Below are 21,803 nucleotides of genomic sequence, written 5' to 3' on the forward strand. Positions count from 1 at the left end.
AAGCATGGAACAGGGGATTTTGCACTGCTTGTAATAAAAGGAATTTCCATGGTGTTTTCAGTACGTTTGCTTTTGAAGGGGACAACTAACCACTCCATTGCTTCTGAAGATTGGCCAGTATTGTAATTCAGAATAAGTATTCTTGAAATAATTAGTGAGTAACTAGGTCAGACTTTAAAACAAAGAATATGAGCTTAGATTAAGTTAAAAATCTCTTCCAATCATTTAATAAGAACCTAAAAGCTGGCCGTTTGGCAAAGAACAAGTATAAAAATCAGTCTGCTATCTAATAGACTCTCAGTGAGACATATCACAGGTTTCTGATGACCGATGCCCAGAAGGCTGGGCAGAATGAAAGACGCTCCACTTACCTTCTACGAATTCACTTTCACCTGTTTTAACTATGAGTCGTAAATTCCCAGTCCCCTCTTCAGTTCTAGCAACTGTCAGCAGACTGAGCCTAAATGTGCTGTATAGGTCTACAGAGTATTATTTAATAGGTCTTGTTACAAAGTGTTTATTGCTTGACAGATACAACACTTCACTCTAAAAATGTGGTCAATTGGTTTAAAAGAAATGGAAAGCCCCAATCTTTATTTCGATTTGCAAAGTAATTTTATATCTCGACTGTTCTTGACTAAGATCTCTCAGAATCTCTGAAAAATGGTGAAAATGATTTCATGGGCATGTTATAAGTTTAGTGTTTGTAAAGAAGAGAGATTTCTATGACTCTAGAGAGCCAATTAGATTCTGCAGAAGGCTTCTGATGTTCAACGTTTGCACTGCATGTGCTAAGGAAAGAGTTTTTTGGAAGTTCCTTACTGCATAGGCAGCTAATCATCCAATTTTAGGAAACAGGGTTCCAAAGAAAACAAAAGCAATCCATTAAACATTTTATTAATCAAACTATTCAAGAAAATGTAGAAAACCCAGCCAGTTATATGCCCCATAAATTGACCTCAAAAGACAGTCAAAACAATGGACTGACCAACCATTTCTTATATACAATTGATCAAAATACCTTCCAGCGACACAAAAGCTCTAAAGGTCTGGAGAAATCGCCTACTCCCTGCCCATCAGTATTTGAGAAATCTCTTCAAAGTCTGCATGAACTAAGTAAGGATGGAACATAAGAGAGGAAAGAGAGCAGTTTTCTGCGTAGGGAGGTAGGGAAAAGAGCAATCACTGTTTCTCACACAGGAACTGTTCAGTACAAAGTGCGGATATTCCAAACCAAAGCACCTTTTAACTACAGCTCATGACTTCTGTATTTTTTATGGTCTCAACACCATTTTACACAGTATGTTTATACATTTGCAGTAACAAAAGGACAGCTTTTTAAGAATGAATCAGGCTGTAACAAACAAGCAATTGTGAAGGTGTTATTAATGTCTCTTTAGAACTGTAAACCATATGGCAGCATCTCTTTCTGAGCAGTATTTGACTATTTTGGATGGCTTTGCACTGATAGCCCATTCAGGCTACCAATGTTAACTATCATCAGTTATCTACCATAGCTTTAACATACAGCTTTTATGGATTCTTCTGCTCTGTGTTAGTAGTTATATCCCCATTTTGTACAGTGCAGATAACTGATTCACTCATTCTTCAGTACCAGGAATATCTACAGTAACTGTACTAGCTAAAAGTCTGAAAAAAGAGAAATCTCACACAGGACACAGAACTTCACAGCCCCTAACAAAAACGGGCAGAAACCCTGAAGACATCTGCTGCTGACCTGATAGAAAAAGGCACCTCTAGCACACAGAAATGACTATCACGGCTGATCTGGGTACAGTGTGGAGAAAAAAAAAAAAAAAAAATCAACATCCTTTGCTTTGCTGTGTACTTTAAATTCTGTTTCATATTTCAAGCCACTATGTTGTGACCCCCCGGCCTAGAATTTTTTTAAATAAACCTTTTTTCTGCCTTTTTATAGGGGAAAAAAAGCCTTTTTCCTTCTCTATCTTTAATGTAGGTAACTCCATAACATTATAGGTTCTACATTACCTGGTAACCTCACTGTGAAATTTCTACCTTCCTTCCCAGGCAATGTAGCAAGGATGTCAGGTGCCACTGCAGGCTCTCATTAAGTTTAGTGGTGTTTAGCTGAAAGGAATAGCAGGGATAAACTAGATTCAGTGTACTACAGAAGAAAAGAGATGCCTTAAAGATATCATTACTCCAAAAATACTTCAGATTACTTCAATCTTCTTTTCTAGCTTTGAAGAGTCAGATGACAAGTATACCAACTGGAAATGTCTCTGGGACTTCTGTTCTCATTTAAGAAGATAAAGACGGATATACTGTCTTCTCCTTGGCATCTTGTTTCGTGTCCCATCTCACAGGGAGATCTCTTCCAAACCTTCACCAGTATGGTCACCTTGTAGTGCCCAGTTACATCATGTCCAGCTGCAAACAGAAACAACAAATTTGGAAAAGGAGGCACTGAATTCAGGTTATTTTGTGTATTTAGCATTTAGAAATCAAAGCAAATTCAGAAATCCTCATGGTAAAATATAAATGGCCTGCACTCACACTTAATACTAAGCTGTTAAAGCACAGAGTCAAACCTAAGCCTTGGAGACATATTTGTAATGACTCAGCAAGTAAAAAATGGCTAAAATACTTAGAAAAAAATCCTCTTGAAATCCTTGAATTTCAGCAAGCCGGTACAGAAAAGGTTAACTGAGAAGCCTAAAACAGCTTTTTAAAATGATTTTTAGTTTCCCACATAAACAGCTGTTCTACATCTACAAGCTTTGCTAAATGCTATTACAGTAAGTTATAACAACCTGCTATCAAACAAGTAGCCTTACTGGATCTTTAGAAGGATGCTAGAGAAGAAGATTAATCTATGTAAACATCAGTGTTACCACACAACCCAGTGTTTGCCCTCATGAAATTAATATTTAGGTACATTTTATAATAGCAACTAAGTAATTTTATGTATTTCTCTCTGCCTTAGTTCTTTGGTGTTTGCTAAGCCAGGCGCTCTAACCTACTGCTTTAAGAAGTTCTCCCTGCACCTTTCAGTTACAATTTAATTCTGAAGTCACATCATGTCTTTATGGCACTCACCAAATCATCAACGTCACCACCTTCATCTGTGGCAGGCAGAGTTGCATTTTGCTTTTCTTTCGGGGCCAAGAACTAAAAATAAACATGTATTTTAAATGATACTGAGAAAGCTCAAGACCCTTAATGTTAAATGCATGCATGTAATTTTGATATCAAAACTAACACACTTATAATTAAAAATGAAAGGAGGAAAAGCTCCAGGGATAATGAATCACAGAACAACTGAGGTTGAAAGGGACCTCTGGAGATCACCCAGTCCAAATCTCCTGCTGAAGCAGGGTTACCTAGAGCATGTTGCCCAGGACCCTGTCCGGATGGCTTTTGAATATCTCCAGGGAAGGAGACTCCACAACCTCTCTGGGCAACCTGTTCCAGTGCTCAGTCACCCTTACAGGAAAGAAGTTTTTCCTTACGTTCAGATAGACCTTCTGTATTTCAATTAGTACCAGTTGCCTCTCGTCCTGTCACTGCCTACTACTGAAAAGTCTGGCCCCATTCTCTTCATATCCTCCCTTCAGATATTTAAACACATTGGTAAGATGCCCACCTCAGTCTTCCCTTCCCCAGGCTGAACAGTCCAAACTCTCTCAGCCTTTTCTCATAAGAGAGATGATCCACTCCCTTAATCATCTTAGTGGTCCGTTGCTAGGTTAGCTCCAGTAGCTCCAACTCTCTCTTACACTGGGGGAACACTGGACACAGTGCTCCAGGTGTGGCCTCACACCAGGGCTGAGTGGAGAGGATGGCTGAGTGGAGAGGATCCTTCCTCTCCACTCAGCCCTCAATCTGCTCGCAATGCTCTTCCTACTACAGGAATGAAGTTCACTGTGGTTTCCAGCCTCCAACATCACCTTAAAGCAGAAGAAATTTCCTGAGACTTCATTTTAAAGGATTTTATGGTAGTATGTATTAAAAAAGACAACAGGAGGTGGTTCTTCAGACAACAAATATTTAAACTGTATAACTACTTTTCATAGGACATCGCAAATATTAGTTCATGGTCTCACATAGAGATTGGACAAGTTCATGGAAGAGAAATATACCAAAGACTACCAAGGCGAAAGAAATAACATCTAGCACGGGAAGTAACTGAGAGGTCAAAGGCTAGAGCCGAGGAACGTAGACTTTTTCCTATCCTATCTGTTATCAGCCCCTGTCAAAGATGGGATTCTGGGCTAGACGGAAATTTGGTCCATTCTTAAGTTCTTAAAAAGGTAATTTTAAAAATAATATTGTGCGTGACTACAAAATGCTAAAGGACGAGGAGAAAAAAAAACTTCCCTATTGCTATTAAGACATATGTAAGTTGACCAAAGTCTTGTTTAGCAAAGATCTTAAGTACTAGACTCTGCTCTGCGTGGAATTTAGTAAAAGTTTCCCATTTAGTTCAATTAACATTTAACAAATGAACAAAGACATGAATTTAAAAAAACCTCTCAAACATGCAAGATGGTTAGAATGGTAGTCTTTAAAAATAGAACATCCATAGCTGCTGATACAACTCACCATATGCCCTTCACTTCACCATAAACAGAAGGTAAACCTAGCCAGTTCAGATACTATCGTTAACAGAAATCAAATATACAGACAATATCTGCAGTAAAATTATTTTTGCCTTACCTTAACATAGTGCAAAAAATAGTAATTTGTCAATAATGGTAGAAGAAAAAAATACAACCACATGGTTACTCTTACATGAAAAACATCCAGCTGTCTCCTAGTATTAGTTATGATTTGTTAGCAATGTCCTTATTAGTAAAATTATAAACTTTTTTTTCCTCATTAAAATGCACAGAACAAGTATATAGAGCTAGGAACAACCCTGTCCTAGATAAAAAGATGGTAGTGAAAGGGTAGGAGGAAGGAAAGCCATATTACGTGGCTTTTCAGGTTACATTATCTGTAATTCAGAAACAATTTGATTATAGCTCTAGATGATCAAAGAGAACATCTGATCAGAAAAGAATCACACTAAACAATCTATAAACACCTGTTTAAAGTTTAGGTAACTTTTTTTTGTGCAAAAATACCTAGCTTATAAAAGCAAGCTACTGTTTACCTGAGGACTTCAATTACTACAGTCATGGAGGTCATGTCAAAGATAAACTAAATAGCTAAGATCATGGTATCAACAGTTCTAAATATCTCCATGCTTCCTTCCTCAGAGAATGCGTAAACGAGGGTAATCATCATTGACAAAAACTGGAGAGAAAGTAAGGCTTAGTAGCAAGGCACCCCTGTAAGAGCATTATCCATCTCTAAGATGATACACTTGGTCTAGAAAACGCCTAAATATCCTTTTACATAAATAAAATGTTCTGTTCCATCTCTAGGACAATGGTGGCAGTTTTAGAAAATGGGTAAAACATTGAAAAGTTGCCTTCTGCATTCTCCCACCATATCAAGAGGGGATCTAATGCTTTAATGCTTGAGTCAGCAATTCTGAATCCCTGAAAAAGTCTCCTCTCTCCCCCTGCTCACCAATTTCCTTTTATTAGATACAATAATACATTAATTTTGGGGCGGAAGCACCAGAAACCTCATCCACCAGGATTAAAAAGGAAGTATGTTGCTTTTGGTGGACCAAAAAATAGAAGATGTAAACAATCTCTCCCATTTGTCTCACTAACCAAAGGCCTGACCTTTTCTACAAACTAAAGAGTAAAATCCAAAAACAATAAAGACTTCCTCTGCAGACAACACTCAGGTTTAACATGGGGCCTTCAACTTATATTACTGCTTCTGTAGCTGTAAAAAAATTGAGACAGTGTCAAGGATGCAAGGAATTAGAATTTCAAGATGCCTTATTTTTGTTGTGTGTGTGCGTGCGTGCGTGTGTGTGTGTGTTTTTAACTGGAAAATATCCCAATCTAGTAGCAATATAAAGCACATATTACAAAACTAAAAGCTAATGACATTGTCAGCTCTGATTGTTTTCTGTACCAGAGTAAATTTCATTTTATACAGTTAATTAAGAATCAAATGGTATTTCTGAAAGTAGCATATTTTTTCCAAAGTTTTCAAAATTAGCTTTCCCACATTAAATTAGCTAAAGAAAGCTAAAAGCTAATGAAATTTAGGAAGATTTGCAATAAATTGAAACTTGAAGTTGCCATTAAGTGCTGAACATTTGCAATTGCCTTAAAAAAAAGTTTTACATTTATGCAGAAGCAAATTATATTTAATAGTTGTGCTGAAATCCATTATCTTCCCTAAAGCAACCAGAAGAAGCACTTGACAATTCTGCTCTTCTAACCTATCATCCTTATGCTCTAAAACGAGCATCTCCACTATTACAGGGAAAAAAAATGGATAAGACCATTTTTTCCTCAATGATAAGTAGTAAAGATATGCGTGAGTTAACCTTGTTCAACTAAAAAGAAAAGGAAACTTTTACATGTTACCTCCCTAATAAGCAGCCTTGTAAGTCTTCCGTTCTTCCTCAAAGATCAACCCTACAAACTAGAAATCTTATATCCAAAACAGTTCCGAAATTGCTATCAGCTAGTGACCTGCACAGAAGAGAAAAGGCTTCTGTGCAACACAAGACCAAACTGACAGCCAATCCCTTGCCCTACACACTTGCAATAATGAGCATGTCACATATTACACAGGTGAAGAACACATGCATCTTACTGTATAGTGTGACATTAAAAAATACATATAATCTTTTAGTGAACTGTTTCAAAGTATGTCGTCTTCAGTATAAAAATCAAAAGACCCATTTTTGCCATCTGTTATAGACCTCGGAAAACGCTGACCTCATATCACACTGGAAACCTGCGGCAGGGGTTGAGACTGGACCAAGGAAAACTAGGTTTTAGGTCAGGCTCATAACCTCAAGACAAACTTTTCTATCTGCAGATCTTCACTCCACATATTTGTGGTCCTCCAGCTGCTTAAATCATATAACCTCTCGGACAGGGACAGAGTTCTGCCAATCAAGGGTCTCATTTTGGATCTAGAGAGTGAGGGACATTTGTCTAGTGATTAACTGACATTGTCAACAGTCTCGCTAAGCAAACAGATGTAACATACTTATTCTGAAAGGCAAGGTAATTGCCATTTTAAAGAACTTTGTTGCACTCTCAGCACTCTCAGAGCTAATTTCATGCCATCTCTGTTGTGTCCCTGTTTTTAAAGGGAAGTTATGGTTGTTACAGGAGCTTCAACAATTCACAAAACAGAACATCCTGTATTGCAACAGCAGGGTTACTCTTCAGCGCTGACTGTAGGATGACGGTAAACACACACACCAATTTGAAATCAGTCTACAAATGTTTCTATCCAGCCTTGTTAGGCAGCAGTAAACCTAATCTTTGCTACTCTTTGTAATTTGTGCTGCATTCCTACAGAAACACAGTATTTTTTAGCCCCTGCAAGCTCATAGTTAAGACAATTATATGCTGTAATGTTTTTATGGCTAGTAGAGATTTCCTTAAGGAATAGAGGCTATTTCACACAGTATGGGCACATTTTGAGTAGTTTCAGTCAAAAAGTGAAGTTCAAGAAAAATTAGCTTCTAAAGTTTCCAAGTATATTCATACTATTTGGAATATATGGCAAAATACTGATACTCTTTAAAAAACATCTGCTGGGGAAAAAATTGCTTGATACAACTATGCATGATGAGAAACAGCCAGTAGGTCCTTAATGCCCTAAAAAAAAAAAAAATCCTGTTCTATCATTTGTACTTTGTACATGTGTTTAGTTTTTTCGATTCAGTTTCCATTTTCATCATGTTCCTGTGCCTCCTTCACCCTGAGGTAAATTGCCACAGGTGAAAAAAAGTCATTTCTAAAGCACAACCTTTTACCCACTCATCATTTCACTCACGGAGAACCTACTTCAACCCCTTTTTTGATGAATGCTAGTTTAAGGCCTGAAGTTGTAATGATTAAGGTGGCATCTTTTAAAAAAAGCTGCTTCTCTGCAAAGTACTTGGGGATTTCAGCTACAGGTTTAACTTGCGAGGTCTTTAATATAAGGACCTTCTTTCTCCTAAACCATTTAAAATCATGGCTAGCAGCCTGATACAAGAATGTCTGTCATATCCTCTCCATGCAAAATGAACACAAATACAATTTCTGACAGCAGTGTACCTATTAACTCTGAATTCTGCCTTCTTTGAAAGAGAAGGCACTATTCTGCCTTTTATAATTCACTCTTTCGTAACTGTGACATCCTTCATTGACTACTGCAAAGAACTGAAACATCATATTTCTGCATACTTGCAAATACCCCAAAACTTTTATTTCCAGAAGAATCTAATATGTTCACCAGTAATAACAGCAGCATAAATCTGTGACAGCTATCAATCCGCAAAAGCCGCATAAGGTGGAAGTTACAGATACCATTGCATATATGGCAAAAAAATAGCCGTTGACAACTTCATATTGCTGGACTGCATAAGCCTTTAGAGAAAAAACAACTCTTGCTTTCTGAACTCATGTACCAATGAGATCACAGTTCTTCATCAACCTCAAATAGCAACAGTGCTCTGGCATATATAAATAGTCTACTCTCATTCCACTAAACTGAGTTCCTGAAGTTCCTATTCTTTCTGGAGGATATTTTCGGGTAATAACACAACATGCTGCTTTCTAAAGGCCAATTAAAGCAAAAAGCTGTAGTACAATCTAGGGAATTGTTTTTGCTCTGAATTGGGGCAATTTCACTTCTGTGGCAAAACAACACTGCTCTTCCTTCATCTGCATCCTATTTCATTCACCTAAAGATTTATCCACATAAGAAACAGTGTTCCACAGCAAGGGCTTTAAACAAAGAGATGCTCATTAAAAAAATATATACCTTTTCAGCTTCTTCACTAGTCACCAAACTTCCCCCTGCTTCATCTTTAGTGATCAAAGAAATTCTGTCTAAGAAAAAAAGAAAAGAAAAGAAAAAAAATCATTATAAAGCTTCCCAAAAATCCACTTAGTGTTAGAAATGAAAAAAAATCTTCCAAATTTCAACTTCTAAATGTGTCATCATCACCGGGAAAAAAAAAAGCTCAAAGGAAAACGTGATCTGCATAAATGAATCAACTATCATGATACAAAAATAAATTAATGAAAATATTCATAAGCTTGTGGAAGTATCCATTTAGGAAACTGCTAATATTATGACAATCAAACTAATGAGACACTGAAATCATAGATCACAGACAAAATGCTGAAAAATCTATCAACAATTACACTTTTAGTCACTCTTGGCATGCTCTTCAGCCTTAAAGCTTAGAAAAGTTAACCCATAACACACATCCACTGACACTGTGTTTTGATCATCAAAAGCAGTGGTCCTGCCCACTCTGTTGTACCAGCTCCATTATCCCATGCAGGGATTTTGGGGGGGGGGGGGGGGGGGGGGGGAACAACACTCAATTGCTTTTAACCCCAAATATATTCCCAGTCTAGCTCATCCCTGGTTACGCTTGTACCTGCGCAAAGAAGCTGTGGGTATGAAAGGAAAGAACAGTAGGTTCAGAAGTTTTCAGCAGCAGGACAAGTTTAATGTGCCTGTAGAACTACGTGGCAGGGTTTCATGAGATACATCTGCCTTGCTCCTGCTCTTTAACTCATTCACTCTCATTCATCATCTTTTGTGGGCTTGGTGATTGAAACAGCTCATGAAAAGGTCTGGTGCATATCACACTTGGCTGAGGAGAAGGGATGGGAAGGGATGTGGCCAGAAGCAGGGAAAGCAGAACTTCAGCTTTTGGTAGCAGGAAGCCAAAAAGCAATCTCAGCTACCCAGTGAGACCAATTAGACTATGCATAAAGCACCATGATTTTATCTTCTTAGAACAAGACTGTCTTTTTTGTAGGAAAAATCTCAATCCTGCTTGCGTTCGTGAATTTTTAAGAATATTGCCCAGTTTGTTGGAAATACTGATCTGTACCAAAGTTACTAGCACACAGCATTCTAGTGTGACTTTGGAAAAGCCAGGTTTCCTGTTTCCAAAGCTTCTTTTCAAATTTCTTCATAGAAAGTCCCATATAGTACAACTCGATACAGTATTCTTCAAGTGCTATCTTGCACTGTTTGTGGTGTTGAACAAATTCTGCATTTCTGAAATGGTTGAATAAAGTAGACACTAGACAGTCTAGAGTCCTTCATTTTGAAATGTGCTATACAAAATGTGCTATACAACTGCATTTTATAGCATGTACCATAAAGAGACGCAGTTGAGAAATTTAAATATTTTCCTAGCACTGGTTCCAATCAAAATCAGGGGTATGATGTAAACAACATTCTTTAGTGCATCATTTTTTTATTTGTGAAAATGTTCCTTTATTTATGACTTGTGTAGCCTCTGAATGTCTTTTGGAATTCTACTGCCTGCTATCTCTCAGTTTAATCATAGGTAGGTGTCATAATACCACATATTCTGTTTTCCAGGTTGCTTAAATACAAAACAATCAGTGATATGTTTCAATGCTATGCATGCCCCTTTTGAAGCTTAATATGGAAGAGTCTTTTTATATCTCTGCTGCATGAATTTTTCCATTTATTTTAAAATTCATCTGAAATCGTATCTTCTTCTTCTTACCCTCTAGCATTTAAGTTGTCTCTCCTTTCACACTATTAATTTACCATTTCAACAAGATTTGGCATGGCACTAGGAAATGTTGCTGGTATGAAATCATCAGTGCAAAAAAGTTGCAATGTGAAAGAAAAAAATTTTCACACAAGTTGCAGGAATGAACTACATCAGAGATGCTGCTCGGTTTTTAGTTTGAGCGTCCCACTGCTAACATAAGGTTTCCTCTCACACAATGGATGATTTAAAGAAATACACTTAAAAAAAAAAAAAAAAAAAAAAAGTACCGCCATCCTACCTTGCATCACTATCTCCCAGAAATCAGCTAAGGCTTTATCGTCCACCTTTGACTTCAGGGCCTGCAGAAAATCATTAAAAGACTGCACCTTGGACAGCTGAAAAAAAAACAGCAGCAATGATAACAGAGAAATATTGAAGTAGCTTACTAAAGAGAGCTGCAAACTTAATTCTTTATGAAGTCATCTAGCAGCGAACACAAAAGCCATCTCAAGATTTACCACTACAGCTTTATCTCCTCACTACAGATTTAATTGCACTAAAACCAAGATTTCTAAGGTAGGATAAGTCACAAAAGAAACTGCATTTCAAAAATGCAGAGACTCTCTTGTAACTAGCTTTATTTAAAAAGAAATTTGGAGAACAGTCCACTTTTCTACAAGGATCAGGTTGCAAGCATTGTGTTTTCATGTTTAAAAGAAAACAAACAACAGTAAATAACACCAGGGAATCTAGTCCCTATTTCAGAGGGGATAAAGAACCACAAAGTGCAAGTTGTATTTCTAAACTTTCAAATAGTACAGTGGATTTAAATCTATGAATCATTTCTTTTTGCTATAGCAATAATATATCAAGTTTTTCATATAGCAAGTAGGCTCATCATGCCTTTAATTTAATAAAGATCAGAATTTTCATATACCATCATTACCTTTATGGCCTCCTCTCTGAAAACTTTGATACAATTGATGGCTTTCATGTAATACTGTGAACCTTTATTTTCCAAAAATTGATCAATGCGGTTTATCAACTGCTGACTCACTGAAAGAGGAAGAAAGAAAATGCACATTTTCAAAGTGAGAACACATTTTTCCATTATCTCTCTTATTATTCTACCCTCCCTTGACAGGCACTACAGGAGCTGATCATACCCATACCTCCTCAAGGTACTCAGCTCAATAACTGGCAAATGAAAAGTATTTCAGTCACTATGAAAAAAAAAAAAAAACCACACACATGGCCAAGGCAGGAAAGTTTTCACCTGAAATCCAAGAACAAAGCACTGACCTAGCTTGTTTGACAGAAGGTAAAACGGGAACATTTGGGTTCTTAAAACTGAGGAAAGTAACATTCTACGACTCTAAATATATCCCCTAAGCATCTTTGGAAATAAACACGTATTTCAATAGGAGAGTTACAACAAGGATGCAACAGCGTCAAAACATTAGCTGCAGGGTGATTGCTGTTAAAAGACTACCTTGTTGCTATCGACAGAGTACACCTTGCCTTTCCCTAAGCTACCTCAGTGATTCTTCAAATAGGGCAATGGTGTTCATCCTCGTGGAGGTAAGCGTTACCAACTGTGCATGCCCGGCAGGGAGAAGCAGAGGCAGACAACGAGACTTGTACTGACAACAAGGGGAACAGCAGTTCTAGCCTCACTACTGAGTGACTCTGAAAAGGTAGGGAGCTATAAAACAGTTCAAATGCCAGTAAGAGCTATGGAAGCACAAAAATTCTGCTGGATTTTTGTCCTTTATTTTCTTCATGTTTAATTCTAGGTGAGGAACATCCCAGTTTTATCCTCTGGCAGATACTTCCGTCTGGGAAAGTCAAGTGCAGTGAGGGAGGATACCGTAGTGATCTATAAAATCACAAGCATCATAGAAAATATAACTGTTCCTCTTCCAAACCAGGAACAAGGAGGTAGGTTAAGAACAACCAGCAGAAAGTACCTTGCCAAGGAAAAACAGTCAACCTGCGGGACTCTCTGCTGCAGGTTGCTGTGGGATGCTAGAAGTCTTAACGGCTTCAAAAAACGCTTGAACAAATTCTTGGAAGAAGAAATCTATTAAGGGAGATTAAACACAAAGACAACGTTGCCATTCAGGAAGGAAATGCAGGAAAGTATTTTGGACATGTAACAGCACCTGCCTGCTCTGCTCTTGTGCACTTGGCAGCCAGTGTTGAACACCGGTTACAGGACTAGGAGTATCTTCAGTCTGACCTACAGCCATTCTTACATTCAGATGCCACGGGCATGGATGTCATTACAATTGTCTCAGCTATGGAAACATCACGATAGAAAAATCGTCGCAGACTAATGGAAAAGACACTTACAAGTAAACACGCTGAGAAGCACACACCATTTAAATACTTTATTCTACTCTGCTGACCATAAGCATATACAGAACTAATTGTCATGTCTATATTCTATAAAATGCTTAACTGAATTGGGTCTGAAGGACAAATAGCTCTGAAGAAAAAAGATAAATAAATAAACCACAATGTGTTTGATGCTCTCCCACTAGCTGCTGATCCTGTAGAGTTTCCAGAAAAGGAGGCGGATGGCGATTCTGTCCAACAGCAACTATAACACAAGAAAGTATCCTAAAGTGCTTACTGCTCCAGAGGTGGTCAACTCACTCTTATTTATTTACCAGAAGCTGACAAACTAAATTGAAGGCTCACTACTTAAGCTCCACAAGTTAAGTCAGTCCATTTTTTTCCATGCTTAACCATTTTCTCATTAAATGTTCTAATTCCTTACGAATTGCACTAATAAAAGCAAGTCCTGTTGGTGTTTTTGGTGGTTTTTTTTTTTTTTTTTTAATGCTGCCTTTTCATTGATGTGTTAAATTAAAACCTCAGGCATTAAGAGGGTGTAATAAAAGTCTTTATTGTCAGAATGATTCCAACATGCTGTTTGGAATTATCAGATACTTTACTTATTCTTTTGTATTTAATCTTTTTTTTTTTTTTAAATCTCCTTCTATTTGGTTGCACTGGCAGCCATCAGAAGCATATACTTTTGCTTGCTATAGACTGAGCTGCCTCTTCTGGAAATCTATTGTAAGGAGCTAAAAGAGCCCAGCATCATTTCACTATACAATACTGCATTATAAGGTCATAATATATATAGGGGGACAGGTTACTCTGCAACAGTTACTTGAAGTGAGATTCTTTTAAAAACTTGAAGCAGCCTGGCTAAAAATGGGTCTGTCCACAGGGTCTCAAGTGACAGAACAATGATTGCTGAATCCAAAAATGCATAAATGGATAAAATATCTGTGTTCTGATTAGACTATCAAATTACTTCAAGGGGTCCAAGGCAGTACTAGAGACAGCAGATAAGGACTATAGAGTTAACCAAAGTAGATTTTATTCCTTTACACTTAAGGGCCTGAGAAACCTCGCTCATTTCTTCCCTTTCTTCTACTACCTATCATGTCCCTTTCTGTTAGTGTGAATCTTTGTTTTCAGGTGCTGCAAAAAGTAGATCTCCCTACTTTTGCAAAAAAGGGTAAGTTCTGCAAAAAGATCCATCTCCATATAACTCATCTGTGAATATTAGGGCAAACTGATGCATCCCAGACAAATCTCAGATACTGGGGTTTTGAAGAGCAGGTCCTGGAGCTGCGAACTCATAGCTGATTCAGACTACTACTGTGTAATAATCTTCTTTTCCTATTCCTCCCCCTCTCCCTATCCCCCTTTTAAGGAAGTAAAAGGGTGAACTTCCACATTTGGCATAAGCTGGAATACCAGAAGTCCTTAGGAACCATCATTTTTTGCAGATCATCCCAAGAAATTTTAATCTCCCACGTCCTTTTTTTACTGGAGTCGATTGGTTAGACAACGTATTGAGTGATTACAGACTGGAGAATGACAAATAAAAAAAATGTTAGACTAGGAGAAGATCTATTAACTCTAACAGAATTCTGATCTCTTCCCCACTGGTATTGTGATACATTCCCCACCCTAAGATACATTAACTTGGGCTGTTACTTTTTGTGAAATATGCCATTGACGATAATGTTTTCTGGCTATCCCTGAATAATTGTGGTACAAAATTGTAGTTATATTTTCATGTTTGTTCAGTTCAGTTGGTCTTGATCACCATGTCAACCAGATTACAGCATAACAACACATGAGGCTGCATTATGGTCCAAATCTAATTCCTTGTGGATAATTTTTTTTACTCCATCAAGTAAAAAAAAAGTTCCTTCTGTAGGCAAAAGATTCCTATTATTAACAATCTTGTGAATTATCCAGTGGTGGTGATGATAATGATTTGTATTAATGGACAGTGGCTAAAGTACGAGTCACTGACAAATCAGGAACAGTACCCAATAACAACTGTTAAACTATTGCTCTATTAGGATGATAATTTTGTAACCCACAGGAAGAAACAGATTCTAAACTGAAAATTGACCTCAGTCACGTGGACTTCCTTCATCTTTAAGCCAGCTAATCAGAATTTTAAGATCAAGAGCTACTACTCCAGTGTCCTACGAGGTGCTGTTCAGTTTTAGAACGGTGCTTCTAAACAGCCAGGACGCTGTGGACATAGATCAGAACAATTCAGGTTGGACCTCTGAAGGACATCTGGTCCAAACCCCCACTCAAACCAGGATCACTACGGATCAGGTGGCTCAGTGCTCTATTCAACTGAATTCTGAGCATCTCCAAAGATAATACAGTCTACAGTTCTCTGGGCCCCTATTTCCACACTCAACTCTCATTGTGAAGAAAAAAAAAAAATTCCTAATATCTAATCCAAACTTTGCATCACAATGTCCTCCTAAGAAAAATCTGGCTTTATCTTGTCTATGAAGCAGACATACAGAAAACTTCAAAGTGATTTGATAAACTCAAGTATTTGGTTTGCAAATATTCTTCTAATGACTAAACCATTTTCATCAAACCAGTCACTGAACTTGGCCTATCTAGCAGAGCATGACCAGGGTCTAATATATACAAAGACACCCAGTAAGATAAAAATACCGATGACCTGCAAAGACTTATGCTAATAATAAATGCAGTGAAAGTAAATATTAGTTTAAAAAAATTATCTTTGGTCTAGAAATGTAGATAACTATATCTCTTTCTACAGAAAAACCTTGCAATAAAATATCATCCCTGTTGCAACTTCCTGATAAGTTTCCAGTGCAAATCTGTCCTATAAAATTCTCTTATGCATATGAAGCATCCAGTACAAAAACACCTTGTCATACATTTAAGTGATCTACATGCCACGGCAACAGTGTGACACCTCAGGCAAGAGAATGTTTGCCGATATCTACATACGCAGTTATTGACTAACTTTATTTTTCTGCAAATGTCGAGGAATAAAAAAAGAAATATATTGACAAAGTTGCTACTAACATTTGAAAAAATGGGAGTTTGGTACTATTTGTCACTGGACATTTTCTCTAATGCCCATAAACCGTACAGTTGTCATTGCAGATTTCTCTCTTCACTGACAATCAGCAGAACAAAAAAAGAAAAACTTTTCAACCACACGACTTGAGACATCATGTTCCCCCACAGCAGCGCTTTAAGATGTAACGAAATCTGGCCAAGAAACTTGCACAGAAAATTTTCAAACCAAAAGAAATACCACGTATGTGTTGGTATCTTCCCCCCCACCCAATAAGCCGCCCTAATTTTCACAGAATCCTACAAAAATACAGCAGCCAGCATCAGACACCTGCTGCTCTCCAGCAACGCAGGGACGAACAGTAACTTGTAAAAAGAGTAATAAGATGGAATGGTAGTCGTGTAGCTACTCCTTTGGCATTACAAAGGTGGCAAGCACTCACTGCGTTTTAGTCTTCTCTGCAGTCATAGCAATAAAGAAACTTGCTATATACCTTTGGGAGTAAAGATTAGATTCTGCTCAGGCAAACTAATCTGTCTTACTCGCATTCATTGACAAAAATGTCAGATGCTGTTATTAGAGGGCTGCTTTTTGTGATGACTATGCACTTGTAACCTACTCAAAACAAGACTTGCATAAAATGACATCTCTGTGGCCATGAATACAAACAGGAGCATAAAGATATCCGGAGGAGAAACACAATACTAGTTTCATCAGCAATAAACATCAGTGAGTAATTTGGCACCCGAGCATACAACTGATCACGTAAGCTGTAAGTGGGTCCCTACAGTAATGAACCACACAGATGTCAATTAAAAATGAAGCCGATTGCTGTTTCAGGAGCTGAGCTGCCAGTCTCAGAAAACTTATTGCTCAGACCTCCATCAGTTTGAAATTTAGAGATTTTCAAAAGACTAACACATCAGTGAGCAGATTCTCACTAATGGAGAACACGTCGTTTCTCCTGCTCTGGTCCGCTGTGGGACTCGACGCTCAGACATGGGTTGTCGAACCTGCACTTAGGTTTGTTCTACGAACGGCACAAAGGCAGAACCTTAATCATCAAAATCCTTGTGCAGGCACTGCAAGAGGTGCATTGCTACCCCTTTTAGATGATAAATATCCTATTAGGAGAGTTCCTAAAAGCTTTTTCTTTTCCCCTTGCCATAATTGGGTCTTGATAAAACAATAGAAATATTTTGCTGTGGGATGTGCTGTGCACTGAAGAAGTTATGCATCATTAAGTTGCACCTTAATTAAAAAGCCACTGTATTGTCAGTCTTTGAAGTACAACTATTCCTATCACTACAGCTTCTCTGCTTAAAAGAAAAATCAAAAAAAAAAAATTAAAAGAAAGAAGGTAATGACCACCAGCCCTCAGTCCTCCTTTCCTGTAAATACCAGAGAGTGGTGAAAAAGCCTTTCTCTTCTGAATATCCCTCTTAAGTCTTGAAAAGTTAACATTTTCCTCAATCTCCAAACTTTACTGGTTTCCTGTTTTATGTAGGGATTGGCTGATTTGCAGAGAGGGGAGGAAGGAGAGGAATTTCCTGCCCCCTCTCCTTTTTCTCCTTTTTTTTGTAATAAAAGCGTAGGTGCTATTCAGTTTAGAAGACGACACTGGGTTCTCTTTTTACATCATAAAGAAGCAAAACAGGGCCCATCTTAATTTTTCTCCCATCTGCATCCTGAAACGTAAAATTTAATTATTGTTTTCAATAGACTATTTGAATGCCATAGATTATCCTCTTCTGCAAAGAGACTTCACATTTTATATTTTTCAGCAACGAAAAAGTTCCCTCATCAAATACGATATAAAATTATAAAAACCCCTCAGAACCACTGAAGAATTTTAAGGCAGAATCTACTATTTACATAACCAGAAAGCAATACAGCAAGCCATTAAAAAAAAAAAAATCTGTAATGTTTTATGTATTAAGCTACTTAAAAGATTCTAAAGTAGAAAAAGGAACAAGCAGCAGAAGAAAAAATAATATGCAGAGCATGTTTTTATTTATAGTGCCTTCTATCTCTCGTTCAAATGGGTGACTGCACTATATTTTGCATATCTAATATAATAACAGAGCACATCATATACTAAATGAAAGCAGATTTCTCAAAGCGTAAGGAACCTTGCAAACATGCACTGTAGTCACCTCCAGAGCAGCTACCAAGTGGACACATTTAAGCATTCTTTATTTATATGTTATTCAATGTAAGCAGTATTCTTATTTCTGCCTTAAAGCTTTCTTACATGACAAAATGAATTACCATAACAAAGCAGTCAATTGTTTCAGAGTTGTTGTATGCAAATATCTTGTACAGTGCTTTTTACTGCATCTTAATATATCTGAGATTTGAGAATACAGTCCCAAATATTTTTTCAATAAACAGAATTTCTTCTAGATCAAACGCAAAACTTATATGAAAAGCTGGCAAGCTAGCTTATAGTTCCAGAAATTCTGAAGCGTAAATAGCTATCTCAGACTGTATCGCAAATCTACATCCTTCAACACATCTCAAACTATAACAAAAGGGAGCAAAGGCCGAGGTTAAATGGCCACCACCTCCCCCCGAGCAAGGAAAAAAACTGCAGCTATGAAAAGTAATGCTCTGTTGTTGGCTATCGAGTAGATGAGGTGTATCATACCACAATCTTAAAAATCACCCTTTGAAAGAAAAAAAAGTCAGCCCATACATCTTGAACATCCCTTTAAAGATACCTCCGGATTACATATATCTCTATATAACTATTCCAATAGGGAAACTGGATGCAAATAAATGTGAATTTGCATTTTCAGGCTTAGAACATGCAAGACTGATGAGACAGTAGCTGATCTGCATCAAAACTGTCTTGTCTTCCCAGCGTGCTGAGTACTAGATTCAGCACACAGAGCTAGCTCTTATCTCCTAAGAGTCACACACTACGCTTGTTACACTCTTACTACATTTCTTTCCTAAATTCACCCACCCTTTCCTTTGCTCAAAGACAAGTCAGGAATGACCTCTGCATCTAAATATTTAAATCCCAGACACTACATTTTCATTTCTTCATAGAACAGGGTAAGCAGGCAGCAGAGAAGAGCTTTCTTACCCATGCTTTTCGCACAGTGCCCTGCTAAGAGGCCTCCACTGTAAACCACAGGAAGATCACATACACACAGAGAAGTCAATATACAGTCTAAATGAAGCAACCAGTTAGTGCCAAAGGGATCTGCTGCTGCAAAAATCTGAGGAGTTATTCAAACGCTTTGACACAGCTGTCTCGTGCCATCTTACAAAAACAAGGGTATCTGAGACTTTCACATGGGGAAGGCAAAATACAACATGGCAATTGTGAGCGACGTCTGTCTTTGCTGAGTGGCACTGAAAGCTAGGCAGTACACTCCAGAGCATTTCACAGAGCACTAGCTACCTATGCTTAGACAAATGGATCTCATCACTGAACCCTGAAGATGCTACTGAATATAGTTAGGATAGATAAAAGTCATTTACCTTCGTTGAAGACAGCATTTTTCTGCCTTACCAGAATCTGGAAGTCTTTTGCTGGGTTAACACTGCCAACCTAAAAGAGGCCCAAACATGATAGAATTATCTGCCAATATCCATGTCTCTTCTTGTGAGGCAACATGAATCTTTATGTATCTGTTTATTTTAACACGGAAACAGAAGCTCTACGCTTCTTCAGATGCGGACTCATAAAACGCAAGCCTTAGTATGTGCACCAATGTGAGGCGCTCCTAGCAAGGCTTAGTTACAACGTGAATTAGATGAGCTTACCCTTACTATACTGCACTCTTACGAGCCACCCATATCTTCTGGGGTTTAGAGGTCAGAAGCATAGTAATTCAGGTCACCTGCTTTGAGACTTTCTGAAGCATAGACTTCTTACTAATCTTGACAGATACTTAATGAGGAATGGGAGCTCCTAAGCATGTGAATACAGAATCACTGGCTTACTACTCCAATAGTAAGCTCAAAATTAAAAGCTCACACTCAATTCATCTACCCTTTCTGGCCCAGTCTGACATTTTAGAGCTTCAGCTCTAAATAAGCATAAAAATGCAGAGACCTTGCAGAGAGCAAAGGAACTAAAAGCAGGCCAAACGGAAATAAGTGTTTACTGACAAATGGATGCGGTAACTTCAGAAAAAAAAGTCATTGCTTAGTATTTCAGGAATCAAAATTCTTTTAAGTTTATTTGAAATTTAGCTACTTAGCTGTCAAAATACTTCTTAGACAGATCTTTCAATAAGCTTGCTTGATCTGCTAGTATGTTTTCTTTAGATCTGGCAATGCCACTTTTCAGAAAACATTAGAAATTGCTATTAGAAATGCTGAATACTGGGCACAGCTCCAAGCCTTTTTTTTTTTTTTAAAAAAAAAGATCACTATCATGTATTTTAAAAAAAACACCTTAAAGGAGAGGATATTTGAAAACATATTGAGAGATCTCAATTTATATTAAAATCACCCTTTCTCCTGTGACATGAAAAAATAAATAAAGGAATATGCGTGATCATGATTCAGGCTTCATCTGCCCACAAATACAACATCCAATGCTAAGTTAAATGTTTAGCCTAGCAGCAAGATAAGCCAAATTTGTGATTTGGAACCCCAACCAATTCAGAGAATAGGCTCCGAAATCACAGCAAGATCTTTGATTAAATAGAGAGAGGTAACTTCTGTTTTACAGAAGATACAAAGGAAAATAAAAACAAAATTCTACCACTGAATCCCAACTCTGATATTCTGTTTCATTTGGACCCACAGACATGCCCTTTACAGTTTCATGCCTCTGGGGAGAATTTTATTCTAAGAGCATGTGGGACTGATATGAACCTGTGCTAACACATACCCAAAAGCAGAGAAAAGTTCTCTTTACATGGTGGTAGACAGTCTCAAAAATTTACAAGCAGACAATGTTTGAGTCATGTTTCTGCTAGACACCTTCCCTTTATGAATTCTGTATATCCACTAAATTAGTTTTTGAGAAATAAATCTTCCCCTTTGACAAAAATATCTGTAAAAATATGCTTACAGAGGTGACATTGCCTTCAGCAATGCTTATGATGCTAAAGCCACCTTCTTCATTTTCAGTTTTTGGCTTCTTAGGGTTGGGTTCATCCTCATTGCTGCAAATAAGAAGGCCAAAAGATAAATACAAGCAATTAATTAAAAGTAAACTGCCCTGGATCCTAAGTAGAGAGTTGGTGAATTTGTAAAACATACACTGAAATGGGAACGTTGGACAAAACTTCATTACACAAATGTTCTCGAATTAACAATATACCATACCTCATTCTTCCCACAGAATCACAAAAAAACCCAGCAGAAATGGAGATCAAATTTTATCTTAGCATACCTTGAAGGTATGAGATTATTCATGCTTATTTCAGGAATGAATTCATTCACACATCTCTTCCACCACTCAGAATAGAGAATATCTCCAGTCACATTATTTGGAAGCTGTATGTTGTGCTAATTTTGCTATTTTACAATATATTCATGATATTTGGTATTCTCATCAGATGCCTTTTAAACATGAAATGGTAATGAAAACTTAAAATTTTAAGTGAGAAATTTATTTACCCTTCAAGAATTATTTGCTAGTTCCTGTCTTGGAACTGGTAGCTATTACATATCTGTTTACACAGAGATGTGCAATTCTGCTAACCCATATTCTCCATGAGCATGCGAGAGCTTTAGGAACTTCCACTTAGAGTAGTCAAAACATGCTAGACAACTGCCAATTCAGTATGCAAGCGCACTCAGGAAAAT

At 37.5% G+C, this 21,803-nt stretch overlaps 1 protein-coding gene across 4 annotated transcripts in view; it reads right to left on the minus strand.

Annotated features, from left to right (window-relative positions):
* Positions 1 to 201: 201 nt before the first annotated feature.
* XRCC5 (X-ray repair cross complementing 5) overlaps positions 202 to 21,803 on the minus strand; it is a 55,417-nt gene continuing 33,815 nt past the window's right edge. For 2 of the 4 annotated variants that reach the window (XM_068948965.1, XM_009667814.2), the window contains exons 15-21: positions 21,064 to 21,157; positions 19,518 to 19,587; positions 11,571 to 11,680; positions 10,923 to 11,019; positions 8,893 to 8,960; positions 3,082 to 3,153; positions 202 to 2,412 (exon numbers count right to left, since the gene is read on the minus strand). In XM_068948965.1, coding sequence (XP_068805066.1) covers positions 2,398 to 2,412; positions 3,082 to 3,153; positions 8,893 to 8,960; positions 10,923 to 11,019; positions 11,571 to 11,680; positions 19,518 to 19,587; positions 21,064 to 21,157 — 526 coding nt within the window. In that variant the 3' untranslated portion in view covers positions 202 to 2,397. Of the gene's footprint in view, positions 2,413 to 3,045; positions 3,154 to 8,892; positions 8,961 to 10,922; positions 11,020 to 11,570; positions 11,681 to 19,517; positions 19,588 to 21,063; positions 21,158 to 21,803 lie in introns of those variants that run through there. The other 2 variants (XM_068948964.1, XM_068948963.1) reach the window with 1 other exon arrangement.

Source organism: Struthio camelus, chromosome 6 (genome assembly GCF_040807025.1).
Source record: "Struthio camelus isolate bStrCam1 chromosome 6, bStrCam1.hap1, whole genome shotgun sequence".
Taxonomy (NCBI): Eukaryota; Metazoa; Chordata; class Aves; order Struthioniformes; family Struthionidae; genus Struthio; species Struthio camelus.